We start from the raw sequence: 17,242 nt of genomic DNA, 5'->3' as shown, positions 1-17,242 counted from the left end.
CATGGGGGGAATATAAGGGAGCAGCAAATGCAAAGACCTGAAAGGTGGGAATGATGCTGATGGCGATGAGCACAGTGGCTGTAGGAATAGAAAGAATGTCATGTGTCTGGAATATAATGAGAGGGGAATGGTGAGAGGTGAGCCAAGTTGAAATTATAGCATAAATTTAGAAAAATACAGTTTCACATATATATACATATTACTCAATGTTATCCTCTAAGAATACTCTTGGTTGTGAAAAATGATTTATAAATGTTTTTAATGGCTGTAATTAAAAATCATCATATAAAAAAAGAAAGTTTCATTCTGCTTGAAAAAAAATCCTATGAGGTACACCTACAGAGACAGTCAGTCCCAGCTCAGTCTTCAAGAGAAGTCAGTGGGGAGGGCAGAAAGCTAGCCCCTTCCTGCAGGTGTCCTCATTGCCACTTCTGGGCTGCTGTAGTCAAGGCTCAAAGTGGCAAAAACTCCATTGATCAAACCCCAGGGACCGTTGCTATATTCCGTTTCCATCATAGAGTGTCTGAGTCCCCAAAACTTCTCCCTCTGGCCTCAACCCCTTCTTTGTATTGCCCATCTACTCTGACTGATGGTTTGAGAAGAATTCTCAGATATTCCCTGGTACAGACCACCTCCTTTTGTAAGAAACAAGCAATACTGACAAGGTCCTCTTCCAGAAGGTAGCTCTCCTTTCTCCTCTCCTAGGCATGCCTTTGGCTTCTGGCTTTTCTGGAAAGTCACAGGACTCCACCAGCTTCTCTCTGCCAACATTTTAGTCTTTAGGGCTTGAGCTGCAGGGTCTGCGGAATTCCTGTCCATACTCATGTATCCACTTGTTGGCCACTGGGAGAGAATGGGGAAGAAGAAGAGAACAGGCTCAACAGAGCAGACAACAAGCAGCAATGCTCACTCACAGGGTCAGGGGAAAGGGTCACTTACATTTGGCACCCTGGGCAACTCACTTGCCTCACGCTAGTCCCAGCCCTACAACAGTTTACAAGATGGTGCTTCTAGCACAGAGAAATAGCAAAGGGGATATTGTCCCCTAGAAAAAGTCTCTGACAGGTCCTGTCTCCTACAGACTAATTTTCAAAACTTGGGTACTAAGGTCTCTCACTCTTCATACTACATATGTAGCTCCTAAAAGTCTACCCTCCCCCTGGTGCAATGAGAAAAAAGCAGTGGCTTCTGTTGGCAATATCCATCTCAGCATGAGAGTCTGTGATCAACTTCTTTTTCTGTCTTAACTAAGTGCTTTTGGACACATATATGACATAAATACATCTGCTGGTTATTTATTTCTCTTCTTTGTTTGACCATCTCCTCAAGGGGAGGCACTAAATGGGACACATAGTGGCTTGATAGTTCTCTCCCTGGGTTAGAGGACTGGAGCACAGGTCCATTTTCCTCCTCAGCTGTGCTCAGAAATCAAGGCCTATCTGATCAGGTCAATAAACTTTCATTGACACCTGCTCTGCTAGAGCTTCCCATTCTGTAGGGGGCAACTAAGCCAAATTTGATCATCTCAATATTAAGTAGCACGTAATGAAGTTTCTGAAATGACAGGGCTATACTATTTTCCATCCATCTCCTATTTGACTTTACTCTGAACCCCTCCCCCATTCTCATGCCCAGAAAGGCAGGCCTTACCCCACTTATCTCCCACCAGGACAGGACAACCAGCATGAAGTGTGTCACCATCCCCTTCACCACTCCTATGCAGATTCCACCAAAACAGTGCTGCATTCTGAAAACAAAAGAGCCCACCCCAGAGAGGGTCAGCCCAGAATTTTAATCCTTCAGAAGTACATGACTATGACTAAAGACAAATGCATGCATTTCATTAAATGAGAAAGCTATCCATGCAGATTGGGGACAAAGCATGCATAACATGGCACAAAATGGCATAAGTTGCCATTCTCCCATGAATGCATCATTTATTGAGGGCCTACTCTCCTCTAGGCCCTAAGGATACAAAGACAAATCATATCCACTTCTGTTCTCAGGGGCCCACAGTCTTCTAGGAAGATAGACATAAAAACAGAGCAGGACAGGACAGTGTGGCAAGTGGCAGGAGAGAGGTGAACACGTGATGTCATTGGATCCCAGAGGAGAGGCCCTCAGCAAAAATCGCAAAGTGGAATAAACTATTTCTTATACAAATAAGAACTTAATTCACATGCTTAAGCATCCTCAGGCACTTACTAATAACACCCCCAGGAAGCAGGCTTTATCATACTCCCAACTTTACCAGCAAGGAAGTTGAGGCTTCAGGGCTTTAAGTAATGCAGCTAAGAAGGCGCAAAGTCAAAATTCAAACCCAGGTGTTTTGACAAATCCTGTATGTTCTTTTCCCCCCTATGCACGGCTTCCCCCGCCCCCACCCCCACAACTGCTACAGACTTAGTTTAACCTTGGCCATTAGAAGCAGTCAAAGCCCAAGGTAAGGAAGAGCCTTCCAGGAGGCACTGACAGCTTCTGCATTCCCAAGTTTAAATTCCCTGAGAATTTCTAGATCCCTGCATTTACTTAGGCAATGTTTATGATGTGCCCGGCCCTGTGCTAAGTGCTTCATAGGCACAGTTTCATTTCTATATCTTCATTTCATTCCTGAATTAGGTAAAGGCTTTGAGAGAGCTTGATGGGTCTCAAACTGGGGGGAAATGAAACCTCTTTATCACACAGCCCTCCTCTGTGCCTCACATGACCTCACAGCTCTTTCTGCAAGGAAAGAATGTTGTTACTGCCTGTTAACTTCTCTGTGAGCCCCTGGAGGACAAGAACCATGAGTCTTCCTCTCCCTCAGTGTTTTCAGACCTCAGTGTTTACTGAATGAATGCCTGAAGGGACCAGTTGTTCTAGAGGATCCAAGGGTCACTAAAAGAGAGTTCTTACCTTTGAGGAGTTCTATCGTAATAGAGAAGGCAGACATGTAATCATCTCCTTGTAATATAAATAGTGATAAAATTTTAAAAATAGAAGCACAAGTAAAGTGTGGTCATCTAAACTGAGGAATTATCTTTGATTTTGAGAATCAGGTGGAAAATATCTTTGTATTCTTCCTCCCAGGAAGAAGCTTGCAAGCACAAACAGCACGGAAGCTCAGGTGTTAGTTCTGCACTCTTACAACCACCATATGCAGGGACCAGACCCCCACTCACCTTGACCACAGGCACGCTAAAGTTGGCATAGATGAAGGCAGTGGCTCCTCCAGCTTCCACGGAGCTCAGCTACAATGCCAAAGATCCAGCATTGAAATAGCCCCTGACTATCCAACCCTGCCTAATTTGACATCTGATCTCATTTCTGCATTGAATCCTACCTGTGTTCCCCTATCTAGTTCCAGGAGAAATACTTGTTGAAAGATGATCACTCCAATTTAGGAATTAAGGGAGCCTACTCCATGGCATCAATGTTTGCCTATAGGGCCACAAGAGGACAGCCTTTAGGAACTATTCCTTTCTTTATCCTTCTAGCTAATATCCTTATTGAGGGCTACAGTAGGTCAATTGAGACCTACAGTAGGTCAAATTGAGTAGGTCAATTTGAGACCCTCAGGAAGAAATCCAGTTTATATCACAACCCAAGACACACCCCCCCCCAAGTACAAGTTTCATAAGACATTCTTACTACACAAGATACCCTTCATTATTTTCCATATTATTTTATTCTATTCTAGTTCAAATTTCTTAAATGCAGGCCACATCCACTAAATTAATTTCACAGCCCACTAATGGATCATGTCTGTGGCTTACAGAGCACTGTTTATATTACAATTAGTTTTCAAAGTTGGCCTTGTAGGAACCACGGATTGTAGCTTTGGCATGTTTCCCAGACCAGTCATTCCACTCTAGGTAACCTCAGCTAAGGAGTTTCACCACTGGTACATTCTAGAATTTTAGATATGTTCTCTTAATATGAAGGGTTTTTTTCTGATTTTCAAAGAAATATATTTTTTAAAATATGGGAAAATACAAATATTGTTCATCATATCGAGAAAAAAGGCATTGTTGTAATTTATATACTAATAAAGGGCATTTATTCAGCACTGCCTATATGCTAGACATTCTACTAAGTCCTTAGAGGTATATTATCTTACTTATTCATCACAACAGTCCTTTAAGTTAGAATCGTCACTGTTACAGTTCACATTTTACAGAGAGGAAACTGAGTCTTAGGAGAGATTAAGTACTTAACAAAACGTCACATCACTCTTCTGTGACTGAGCCCGATTTGAACCGAGCCAATGCTAACTAGACTCCCTGTTCACAATCTTTATGCTGTACCCTTGAACATTCAGGTTATTTCCAAATGCTTGCTATTATTAGTAACTCTTAGTGAGTAAAATCTTTTTTTTTCCTTCATTTTACACTGTTCTCATAAGAAAGAGTCTGGACGATCAGTATTACTGAGTCAAGAGTGTATGCGTACATTAAATACTTTTGATACATAATGCTAAGTTATTTTCTCACCAGCAGTGCAGCATGACAGAGCCAGTCTTATCTCACCCTGTCTATCAGAACATTTGTGGATCCCACCACATTCACGTGGTAGGAGTTAGGAGGTTGGCACTTGGTAGAGGAAGCGGAACTGACATGGTGATTCAGAACCTGGAAGTAGCAGTGGTGATTTTTTGCATTTCATGGCTTCCCCTATAGTCCCTTGGGAAGGTTGATGACAGCAACAGTTTGCTCCTTGTGTTCAGGTAACTAACAGGGACGATTCCATTCTAACCACTGTTGTCAGCAACTATGGGTGTAAGCAAGATCCACAGGGGGAGCCTGCACTTTCCTGCATTCCTTTACCTGTGGTTTTGCAGTGTGGCAGGAAGGAATGACTTATGAAACAAATTAAAAAGAGAATCGGACCTGTGTGCTATGAAGCCCCTGGGCAGGATTGTGAGATCAGTGGAGTAGAAGTAAACCTTTCACTCTTTTGTACTGGCGCTGATCTTATCTCCAATTTGAACAAAAAATTACTAACTTGATTTCAGCTCAGTCCTCTGCCCATCTTATAGATTATTTTCTCCCTACAGTATTACTCTTAGATTCTCCAAAAACCTTAATGTTTGCCATTAGAAATGTTTGTAACGGTCTTTACCTCAATCTGAAGATGAAAGAACTGGGATAAACTAGAACTTCCTAGGCCTCTCGATGCCAATGGCCCTTTAAGGAGTCCTATACCTGCTGGTGGGATGCAATGATCAAAACCTAGTGGATAAAACTTTACAGGGTGATGTCCCTTTAAATTATCTCATCAGATTCTCATAACAACCCAATGAGGAGGTGCAGGACAAGAAAACAAGCTCAAAGAAATTGAAGTGTTTTGTGCTGGAGCCGCATATTAAGTGGCAGAACCAGAATTAGGCCAACTAACCCTAAGTATATTCCATTCCACTATCACAAATGCTTATCCTCAAATGTACAGACACACACACGTGTGTATACTCACCTCCGTCCACATACACACACTTGCATTTTGCCATTTAAAATTGCAGGGCTCTTGTCCATGCTACCCTTACCATAGTAACTGGGCCTTGGTAACCAGGGAACCAGTGGTAGGAGATATTAGGGAGGTAAAGAAAAGAAAGATACTGGCCCCTACATGTCCTTTTCTTTGCTTGATACCAATATTCTTCACTGCCTGTGACTTCCCATGCTGTCTTGAGTCATCAGACAGAGATGCAACCAGCTGCTGATATAGGACATGCCCCCTGCCTGGAGAGCTGACGTCCCTCTATGCCTGATCAGAACATCCAGAATGACCACCTGAGGCCAGATACCACTGGAAGTGGCAGCCTTCTGGTTCGGCAGGAAGTATAAAACCAAGTTACAGGAAGAACTACAATGGAATCACCAGCATTATAGACCATAAAGCATGGCCTCTGGTTGTCCTTTCTTGGCTGCACTGTGGAGACAACACAGCACTGAGGAAGGAAGGAATGCTATTCCCATACTGAGAAAAGAGATTAGGGGTATGCTATTCTAATAAGCCTGAAAGCAGGACTTCTGGTGTTACGTAGAGCCCGTCTATTAACATGTTTATCCCTTCAGTTAACAGTCACACATACACCTCTTATAATTTAAGTGACAGATGACTGAAATTATGACTGGCCCATAAAGAATGAAGTAAACCTATGTGATCTGCGAGGAAGTGAGTAGGTGAGATAACAGCAACTAGGTTCAATTCCTAGGATCAGGTCAGAAATTAGGAGAGGAAGCCAGTTTATTTGTTAAGGGGGTATAATGCAAATTTTATGGGGAAATAGGAGAGAGAATTTTAACTACACTAAAACAGCAACACTTACTGAATTTCTCCGTAGACATCCCTGTTTTCCCTCCTGCAATCTTAGCTCTCTCCTTTGTGCGACCTCAAAGAGAGAGAGACTCACATCCCCTTCCTGTGTTGGTCAGGCCCTAAGAACTCCAGGCCTCAGTGTAACTCTACTTCCCATCCTAATCACTGCCTATGACAAGTTCATATTTAAGTCTATGCACTGTAAGCTCTTAGAGAGCAGGATATCTGACTTCTATTTATCTCCTATAGGGCCTAATAAAACTGCTGTATGAAAGTCACAAATCTCAGAGATTTTTGTGGTGTATCAGGTCAAATCAGTGTCTGCTATTGCTTTGAAAACCGTAAATTTAAAGCAGTATAGTCATTAAATAAGAAACTCTAATCATCCAAAGCAAGACTCACATAGATCATAAATGTTGCAACTCGGTTCCCAGACTTCATTCTGTACAGGGGGCTGGTTGGCGACTGAGACAAAAGTAGAACATATCATTATTTTATGCAGATGGCACCACAGTGACAGTCAGGATTCCAACATAATACAGGGAGAAAAATGGGGAGGTCACAGATGGGAGATAGCCTTGAGCCATACCCTTGCTGGCAGGTGTTCACTTACCTTTTATTCTTTTACTAATTTATTAGATACTCATTTAAGTGAATTGTATACAGTTGATCCTTGATTAAGATGGGTTTAAACTGTGCAGGTCCATTTGTATGCAGGTTTTTTTTCCAATGAGTACTGTAAATGTGTTCTCCTTGTGATTTTCTTAGTAACATTTTCTTTTATCTAGCTTACCTTATTGTAAGATTACCATATACTAAACATACACAAAATATGTTAATCAATACATGTTTATGTTATTGATAAGGCTTTTAGTCAACAGTAGGCTATGAGTAGTTAAATTTTGGGGAGTCAAAAGTTATATATAAATTCTTGACTGTGCAAGGGGTTGGCTCATGTTGTTCAAGGGTCAACTATACCAATCAAACAGAATGGTTTGTCAGGGGCGCCTGGGTGGCTCACAGGGTTAAGCCTCTGCCTTCGGCTCAGGTCATGATATCAGGGTCCTGGGATGGAGCCCCACATCAGGCTCTCGGCTTGGCGGGGAATCTGCTTCCCCCTCTCTGCCTGCCTACATGTGATCTCTCACTCTCTCTCTGTGAAATAAATAAAATCTTTAGGAAAAAAAAGAATTGTTTGTCAGTTGTGAAATACTATATAAGGTTAACTTCATGTTCAGTGAAATAAAGGAATTAGTAGATACAGTATTAAAGATAATTATTCTATAGGAACATTAAGTTGTAATACTAGAGTTCCCAATTATTTGCTAGAGACACACTCTTCTGTCATAGAACAGTTTAACTGAGATATAATTTACATATAAAATTCACCCACTGTAAGAGTATTTTTTAGCGAGCTTTAGTAAATTTCAATAGTTGTGCAGCCTTCCCACAATCCAATTTTAGAACACTTGCCTCAGCTTAAAAAGTTCCCCCATGTCAGTTTGTAGTCAGTCTTCATCCTACCCTCAACCCCACGCAATCACTGATGTCCTTTCTGTGTCTTGCCTTTTCTAGAAATTTCATATAAACAGAATCATAAAATATGTAGTCTTTTTTTGTTTGGCTTCTTTCCCTTAGCATAAAGTTTTTATGGTTCATCTGTATCGTTGGATGTATCAACAGTAGTTTATTCCTTTTTATTGCTAAGTAGTATTCCATTCTGTAGATATAGAAAAATTTGTTTATCCATCTGTTGATGAGCACTTGGATTGTTTATAATTCTTAACTAATACCAATAAATCTGTTATAAACATTCTTGTACAAGTGTTTGTGTGGACATATATTTCCTTTTCTCTCTCTCTCTTTTTTTTTTTATAAAGAGTTTATTTACTTATTTGACAGACAAAGATCACAAGTAGACAGAAAGGCAGGCAGAGAGTGAGAGGGAGGCAGGCTACCCACTGGGCAGAGAGCCCAATGCAGAGAGCTCGATCCCAGGACCCTGAGATCATGACCTGAGCCAAGGGCAGAGGCTTAACCCACTGAGCCACCCAGGTGCCCCTATTTCCTTTTCCCTTGGGTAAAATACTTAGGAGTGGAATGACTGCATTATATGTAGGTGTATGTTAACTTTTTAAGAAACTGCCAAACTGGGGCACCTGGGTGGCTCAGTTGCTTACACATCTACCTTCAGCTCAGGTCATGATCCCAGGTCCTGAGATGGAGCCCTGTTTTGTCAGGCTCCCTGCTCAGCAGGGAGTCTGCTTCTCCCTCTCCTTCTGGCCCTCCATCCTGCTCATGGTCTCTATCTCTCAAATAAATAAAATCTTAAAAAAAAAAAACCTGTCAAACTATTTTTCAGAGTACCTGTACCATTTCAGATTCCCATCAGCAATGTATGATGTATGATGTACGATGTATCAGCAATGTATGAAAGTTCAAGTTCCTCCACATCTCCACCAACACTTGATATGATCTTTATTTTAGCCACTGTAATATAAATGTGGTTTCTATCTCATTGTGGTTTTAATTTCTATTTCCCTAATGAGCATGGAGCTCACCTGCTGAGCATGGAGCCTGACAAAGCAGAGCTCCATCCCAGGACCCTGAGATCATAACCTGAGCCAAAAGCAGACACTTAACCTGCTGAGCCACCCAGGCATCCCTGAATTGTCTTATTATTAAATTATAAGTTCTTTATATATTTTGGATACAAGTCCCTTATCAGATACAGGATTTGTAAATGTTTTCTTCTAGTTAGTGGCTTCTTTTTTCATTTCTTAATGGTGTTTTTGAAAGGCAACTAATTTTAAGGACACCTGGGTGACTCAGTTGGTTAGTGGCTGCCTTCTTCTCAGGTCATGATCCCAGGGTTCTGGGATCAAGTCCTGCATCAGACTCCTTGTTTAGCTTCTCCCTCTGCCTGCTGCTCCCCATGCTTGTGTGCGCTTGCTCGCTCTCTCTCTGAAAAATAAATAAAATCTTTTTTAAAAAAAGATTTTATTTATTTATTTGACACAGAGAAAGAGATAGTGAGAGAGGGAACACAAGCAGGGGGAGTGGGAGAGGGAGAAGCAGGCTTCCCACCGAGCAGGGAGTCCAATATAGGGCTCAATCCCAGGACCTTGGGACCATGACCTAGGTAGAAGGCAGATGCTTAACGACTGAGGCACCCAGGCGCCCCAAATAAATAAAATCTTTTTAAAAAGAAAAGAAAAGAATTTTAATTTTGATGAGGTCCAAGTTAGCACTTTTTATTTTTCTTTTGTGGATCATGCTTTGTTAACTTTTGCATATGGTATGAGGTAAAGGTCTAAGGTTGTTATTGTTATTTTGCAAGTAGGTATCCAATTGTCCCAGCACCATTTGTTGAAAAGGTTATCTTTTCCTCACTGAATTTCCTCAGCACCTTTGTCAAAAATCAATCAACCATAAATGTGTGAGTTTATTTCTGGACTTTGTGTTTTATTTCTGGACCTATGTATCTATCCTTATAGCAATACCACATGGCCCTGATTACTGTAGATCTATATTACATTTTGAAATCAAGTAGTGTGTGTCCTCCAACTTTGTTGTTTTTCAAAATTTTGGCTGTCCTGGGTCCTCTGCATTTCCATATACATTTTAGGATCAGCTTATTAATTTCTATAAAAATAAGACTCCAGTAATTTTGATAAAGTTTGGGTTGAATCTACAGATCAATTTTGGGGAGACCTTTAAATCCTCAAAAATTATTTGCTAAGCACACATCAGCAATGATGAGCAGTTGAGATGATGAGAAAAAGAAAGTGACTGGAAGAAGGACAAGCTTCACTGGGAAGTCCCTGGGTGAAGTGAGACAGAAGACTCCATGACAGGCCACATTCTTCTTCGCACTAGCAAATTTTAGAAAGGGGGGCCGGTGACCCAAAAGGAAATGAGTCAGCAGCAATCAACTTGAAACCAAGGTTTTCAGACCTTCCTGGAACAAGAGCCTTTGTTCTAAGATTTCACTTGCTATTCCCTGAGAGCATTATAAGGGCTCTGCCTTAGAGATATAAATAATACCCTGGCTCCCGACCACAGGAGATTGATCACTGACCCCATAGTTACCGTAGCATGGTCAAAGTGAGGTTCATAGTGACCACCAATTCCATAATTCACCACCTGGAGATACTCTGCATAGGGAGGCTGGACATCAAGTCCCGTGAGGGCACCAATGCGATGGTCAAGGTTCACCAGCAGGGGGTCAACGGTGTCCTTCAGCCAGGCACTAAAACACACCATGGGTTGTAGCATCAATGATTTGATGCCAGAAAGGACTATGTCTGTGAATGAATGAGTTGTATCAACTGCCGGAAAGAAGGATGGAAGGAAGGAAGAAAGGAAGGCAGGCAGGCTGAAGAAAGAGCATAAGCACAGACATGGAGGTATAACAATATTCAGTCTGTACAAGTGTGGGAGCATTTTGTCTATGAAAGAAGTAAAAGGAGACAAGGCTGGAAAAGTACGTTCAGGACATAATGTAAAAAGCTGAGGATGCCGTGATCATAAAACTGGTCTTTGTGGGTGGTAGATAGTAAGTGAAGGTTCATGGACAGGAAAGTGATTTGGTGACAAGTTCACTGGTGACCTCTGAAGACCAGTTCCAGTGAAGTTGTGAAGACAGAACCAAAATTCAAAGGGATACAGAGAGATGACAGGGAAAAAAGAGGAGGCAGTGGGGGTCTAGGGTTCTTCACCTGAAAAGTAAAGAAAATAATACCACCTACTCCGTTAAAAGCAATGAATCTAGGGGCGCCTGGGTGGCTCAGTGGGTTAAAGCCTCTGCCTTCGGCTCAGGTCATGATCCCATGGTCCTGGGATGGAGCCCCACATCAGGCTCTCTGCTGAGTAGAGAGCCTGCTTCCCCTCCTCTCTCTCTGCCTGTCTCTCTGCTTAATTGTGATCTGTCTGTCAAATAAATAAATAAATAATCTTTTAAAAATAAAAAAGAAAGAAAAGAAAAGAAAAAGAACGAATCTAAGCAGAAGGTCAGATTTTCTCTGGACCTTCCTATATCTCCTAGTATATAAGGTCACTAAATGTACCAGAAGAAGTTTAAGGTTAAGCCAAATGATTCTGAATCAAAGCTTTCATTATTCACTTCACCTCCCAGAAAACAAAACTATCCACTCATCCTCAGGTCTGGCCTCTCCCCAAGGATGCTGTTGTCACTGTCTCCCATGGCTCTGATGGGGACTCATCCTCTTACTGATCATAAGTCCTGTCTTTACAATACAAATCAAGGACTGTAGGGGGGTGGGAGCAGGAGCTGAGCGGAGAGAATAAAGCTGGGCTCTCACAGCTGAATCTGCCTCTAGAAACCATCAGGTCCAGAGATTCCAGCCTCCCTTCTTGCCTGAATGTTGGCAAGTCATGCTTTGAATATGAGTCAGGAGGCGGGAATGGAACCTTATAAAGTCAAATTCCAAATGGGAATAGAACTGAATTCTCTGGAAAAGCAATCCTGGTGAGGAGTACATCTATACACGTAATTCTGGATGCCAGCATAGAAGCTTTGTCAAGTCTTTCCCTAAGGGCCTCCTTATTAAGTCCGCAGACCCTATAACAACCTGTGAAATAGCCTTGGGTGAGGGGAGTGGAAATTTCTTCCTCTCAACGAGAATGTGCAGACATAAACATGAACTATGGGTTCTCTAGCAGCATCTCTGAATGGCTGTTGCTGACCTTCAGTCAGCTGTGCCACAGGCCCAAGGGCAGGCAGCAAGTATGACCAGAGTCCCTGTCAAGGAAGGAGCCCTCTTACCTTTTGCTGATGCGGTACTCCACTGGCAACTGCTTTTCCCCTGACGCCACCACAGATCTCTGTAGCTGAAACAGAGGCCATAAGAGAAAGTATAAGTTATGATGTGAAGGGAAGGGCTCCATTATTTCCACAGACATGCCCCTCTCTTCAAAGTAAATCTAACAATTGCCAGTTCCTCCCTAATTTAAAATGTTTTGCACATGCTACTAATTTAGTGATAGCTATTGATCTCAAAAACAAACGCTAGTAAGTGACCAAAAAATCTGACTTGAAAATAACCTTGCTTGCTGAACTAAAATAAAGTGGTATTTGAATCCCTTCTGCATCTGAGACTGAGTTCTGTCAGAACAGGGATTGCTTCTCACTCATCTTTGTATCCTAGTGGCACAGGGCCTGGCCTAGAGTAAGCACTTAGTGTTTGTCATGTTAACTGAACACCTCCAACGAGGAAAAACTCTCCACCCTCAGGTGTAGCCCACTCCCCTGAACAATTCTGACAAAACCCTTCCTTACAAAGAATCAAAATCTGTTTTGCTGCAACCTCCCTGATTATGTGGGGGAAAATATCCCGAACAGGTTCAATGTAACTAATATCGCTAAATGTTTCAATTTTATTCTGAATGTCTAGATATGAATTTTAAATTCTTTTTAAATGCAGTGGCTCCTAACTGCAAAGGCGCTGTACCAGATACAGAAAGAGAAAGATTTACATAAGGATGTGTCTGCTTCTGCATCTGTCATCAAAATGTCAGCTCCAAGAGAGCAAGTATTTTGTCAGTGCTATGTCCCTAGAAGCCTAGCAGGGGGTAGGAGCTCCATATTGGTGAATGGAGCAAATGAATGAATGATTGAACCAGAGTCCTGTGCTTAATGACCCAGCCCTGGAGCAAATGAATGAATGATTGAACCAGAGTCCTGTGCTTAATGACCCAGGCCTGGAGCTTCACATGCTGTCAGAGCAGAGCACGAGGCAACGAACTGCACAAGACATACACCCTTTCCCTTCTTGGAAGCATCTATCCATATTACTATTCCTGCTGCTAAACCAGGTAGACAAATTTGGAAAAGTCTCTTTGTTTCCTTGAACCTGTTTCCCCAGCTATAAAATGCAGCATGTGAACACCACCTTCTCGGGAGTTCCTTTCAGCCTATCCTCCTATACTATCAGGATGCAGGGAATCATTAGGCGACTAATAATGCCTCTGTCTAGTGCTTCACTCAGCATCCTCCCCTGAACCCCTCGCAGAGGAGAGAGGAGAGGTTCTTAGAGGAATTGCTACCTTACCTTCTGCTAGGGTAACATCAGTGGTTTAAAGAAAAATCTTAGGGAATCTCCATTCCATCCTTGTCCCCATTAAGACTTAACTCCTTTAAAATGAAACAAGATGTGGGACGCCTGGGTGGCTCAGTTGGTTAAGCAGCTGCCTTCGGCTCAGGTCATGATCCCGGCGTCCTGGGATCGAGTCCCACATCGGGCTCCTTGCTCAGCAGGGAGCCTGCTTCTCCCTCTGCCTCTGCCTGCCATTCTGTCTGCCTGTGCTTGCTCTCCCTCTCTCTCTCTCTCTGATAAATAAATAAAATCTTAAAAAAAAAAAAACGAAACAAGATGGGATTGGGAGGGAGAAACCATAAGTGACTCTTAATCTCACAAAACAAACTGAGGGTTGCTGGGGGGAGGGGGGTTGGGAGAAGGGGGGTGGGGTTATGGACATTGGGGAGGGTGTGTGCTTTGGTGAGTGCTGTGAAGTGTGTAAACCTGGCCATTCACAGACCTGTACCCCTGGGGATAAAAATATATGTATATAAAAAATTAAAAATTAAAAAAAAATAAGTTCAAATAATCAAAATAAAAAAATAAAGACTTAACTCCTTTAACCATTATTTACTGTACACCAGCAAGTCATTCACTTCCAGGGACAAATATCTACTGGTTGTTCTCTGTGCGGAGTACCATGCTGGGCACTGGAAACACAACATATGGAGCAGACATAAGTCATGTAATGGAGCCATAATGGACAAGTCCAGGCCACTAAGAGAATATTAAGAAGGAACATCTCGTCCCTTATGAGGGACAGGAAGGTTTCCCAGGATACCCAAAAGACAAATGGAATCAAACAGGTGAAAAGAGGCCAAGGGGAGAGTTATTTAGGCAGAGAGAAGAGTTTGCACAGAGGTTGAGGGAAGCATGCCCCGTTCATTGAGATCCAAGTTGTTCAATGTGTCTGGGGCATCAAGTGCACAAGTGTGGAGGGGCCAACAGCAGCAGGTCAAGAAGCTTTATAACATTCAAGGATTTAAAGCAAGGGCTTGATGTTGTCAGATGCAACCTTTTAAACAGTACTCTGGCTGCAATGGGCGTAATACAGGGTGAGGCATTTCAAGGACGGCCTATGATCCCTCCTAGATTATAATCTAGTTGAGGAGACAGGATGCTATCTCTTGAAATAGCTAGTGATACAAGACAACACAAAAATGGTAGAATAAATAAAAAAATTAAATACCAGACAACTTGTGACAAAAGCTTTGAGTTCAAAAAAGAGAGAGGTTATCATATGTGGCCCCAAGAAGCGCTCTGAAAAAACATGTTCCTACTGAAAGAACCCACGAAAGTGGAGAGTGACAGGGCTAGTGGGCAAAGACAGGCATGAGGCTTCCCTTGAGTCTTTAAGAATGGGTGGGATGTGGATAGAGGGAGAAGTGACAAGACAGCAGTGTTTGGGATGGGAAGCAGATGGAATAAATTCAAGCCTCAGGAGAGGAGGCTTCAGTGGCTTGGGTTGAATTTAGTTTCCATGCGGCAACCCCACCCTTGGAGCCGAGGCTTATTCCCGGCAAAGCCCAAGACCAGACAGAGATCAACGTCTCCACATCAGCTTCTGGGCAGAGGGAGAGTGACAAAGTCTTTGCCTGCCAAATAGACGACCTGGCCCTGATGGACTGCGGGGTGGGCTGCCTGTCCTGCTACCAAGACAACAGAGTTGTTCTAAGGAAAAAAGTAGCTGCTGGCCAAATACTACCACTGGCTCACTGAGATGCCAAAGCTGTTGAAGATATTTTGTTCCAATTGACCAGTGGAACTTAATGCTCTCAAAAATTGCACAAGGATTCTAGACCTCACTGGAGGGGCTCCTGGATGAGATGACTATTGCTACTCTTGTCCCTCCAATCCATGTCTGCTGTCAGAATCTTCCTTAAAATCAACAGGCCTGATCATGCCAATCTCCTGTTTTAACTGTCCAAGAGCTCCCTGCTGCCTCCGGGATAAAATCCAAGCTCCCCAGCACAGTATTTATGACACTTCCTGACTGTGTCTCCCCATTTATCCTCATCTCCAATCACCTCCCGCCCCAGCCCTTGCACGCTTGCGCCAGCAACCTGCACCCTGTTCTCTGAACACACCGCATGTGGGGTCTTTGCATGTATTGTTTCGTCTTCCTCCCATACCCTTTGCCACCCTGTTACTCTGATGAATTTCACATCCACCGGGAAGCCTTCTCTGTTTTTCCCTCCTTCCCATCTGCTCTTTACCCATCTGCCTTTCCCTCACAGGAAGGCTCACTTTTTGTTGCCGCCATAGCACGCATGGCTCCCTGCACACACCTCTGCTAGGGCGCCTAGCACCGCGGACTGTAAATATCTGTTTTCCCCCATTATGCTGTGAGCTCCTACAGGAAAAGGGCCAGTAGTATATCTCTGCAAATGTCCCGCACTTGGTACAGTGTCTGGCACACAGCAGGCTCAGTTCTGTTGACAAGTGACCAAACGACCACTTGGATAAACAGGGCACCCTCAAGGGCATGATGACATAAGGAATTCTGAAACAGCCATCTAAAGAGGCAGCATGCTTATACTGATGAGGTCGGTGTGTTATTTTTCTAAATATCTGCCATCCTTCCTGGGAAAGGATTAAATGTCCTCTTCCCCTTGGCATCAAGGTTGGCACCGCAGCTCGAGGAGCCTTTCCTGTAGGAGCATTAGACACACTCTCCCTGTTGACTGCAGTGGTGGTCCCAAGCTTTGTCTCAACCAATGAGATAGGGCAGAGGCAGAAGCTTTAGGAGACAGCTGGTAGTTTGCCATCTCTCTCTTTGTCTCTTGTCAGACTGGAGATGTCCCAAATACAGGCGGCTCTGTCAGGCTGGGTCTCCAAGTGAAGACCGTTCTGCCTGCCCCGCCCCCCCAACTGCAGCCAGCCCAAGACAGACACATAGTGTAAGTAAGCAGCAAAACTTTGTTGTTGTTGTGTCTGAGATGTGGGGGCTATTTGTTACTGACCATAACTTAGCCTAAGGCGATACGAGAAGGCAGAATAACAAAGCAGCCATCAATGTACTAAGTTCCAGGTTTGGCTCCAGCTACCTGCCTGACCTTCATCAGGTCCCTTTCCCTCTCTGGGCCTCAGTTTCCTCTTTAACAAAATAATCTAGCTAAACTAGATAATCTTTCCTCTCTGAAATTCTGTAAATTTGCACTAGGATATCACTCCTTGTCCACCACTTCCCCCATTAAAAAAAAAATTTTTTTTCCTACCCATTATGTGGAATGATTGACTTGGGGAGGAGGGGTCCTTTTGATCTTTTTTAGGTTATATTTACATATAATGATATGCACAGATCTCAAGTGTACCATTTGCTGAATTTTCACAAATGTACACAGCTATGTACTCCACATCCCTAACAAGATATTGAGAGCACATTTTCAACATCCCAGAAAATGCCTTTGTCCCCTTCCCCAGCCAATCCCCTCCCTCCAAAAGCAATGACTTCTGTGATTTTTTTTCACCATTGATTTGTTTTATGGAATGGCTGGCATTTTGAATTCCTGGACTGGTAAAGTGTATAGTTGTTCAGGCTGACTGTTTTCACATTCCTGAACTCCAGGCATGTGATGACACAAAGCGAAGTTCTAGGCAGGCTTTGGGGATACTCACCCACGGTTCTGCAAGCCCTCTAATCTTCTGAGCCTCCATGTCACTGACGAAGTCATGGTAGAGAACAACGTAGGGCTCCAAGTGGATGACCTCCTTCCGGATGGGCTGGAGCAGCAGGTAGGGGCTTGAATTTGTCTCATAGGAGCAGTAAAGGCTAGGGATCTGGTAGTGAATAGGCTGGAAGGAAAAACTAGAGTCAGTATAAGAGATGAAGGGATTAGGGAAGG

At 43.1% G+C, this 17,242-nt stretch overlaps 1 protein-coding gene across 7 annotated transcripts in view; it reads right to left on the bottom strand.

The window, feature by feature from the left end:
• Positions 1–242: 242 nt before the first annotated feature.
• P4HA3 (prolyl 4-hydroxylase subunit alpha 3) overlaps positions 243–17,242 on the bottom strand; it is a 38,736-nt gene continuing 21,736 nt past the window's right edge. For 3 of the 7 annotated variants that reach the window (XM_082749747.1, XM_082749748.1, XM_082749751.1), the window contains 7 exons: positions 17,016–17,192; positions 12,086–12,150; positions 10,390–10,549; positions 6,700–6,762; positions 3,162–3,230; positions 1,651–1,747; positions 243–843 (listed from right to left, as the gene is read on the bottom strand). In XM_082749747.1, coding sequence (XP_082605873.1) covers positions 773–843; positions 1,651–1,747; positions 3,162–3,230; positions 6,700–6,762; positions 10,390–10,549; positions 12,086–12,150; positions 17,016–17,192 — 702 coding nt within the window. In that variant the 3' untranslated portion in view covers positions 243–772. Of the gene's footprint in view, positions 844–1,650; positions 1,748–3,161; positions 3,231–6,699; positions 6,763–10,378; positions 10,550–12,085; positions 12,151–17,015; positions 17,193–17,242 lie in introns of those variants that run through there. The other 4 variants (XR_014316461.1, XM_082749752.1, XM_082749749.1 and 1 more) reach the window with 4 other exon arrangements.

This window comes from Mustela nivalis (genome assembly GCF_964662115.1).
Source record: "Mustela nivalis genome assembly, chromosome: 9".
Classification (NCBI taxonomy): domain Eukaryota; kingdom Metazoa; phylum Chordata; class Mammalia; order Carnivora; family Mustelidae; genus Mustela; species Mustela nivalis.
This window is presented reverse-complemented; position numbering and strand designations above follow the sequence as displayed.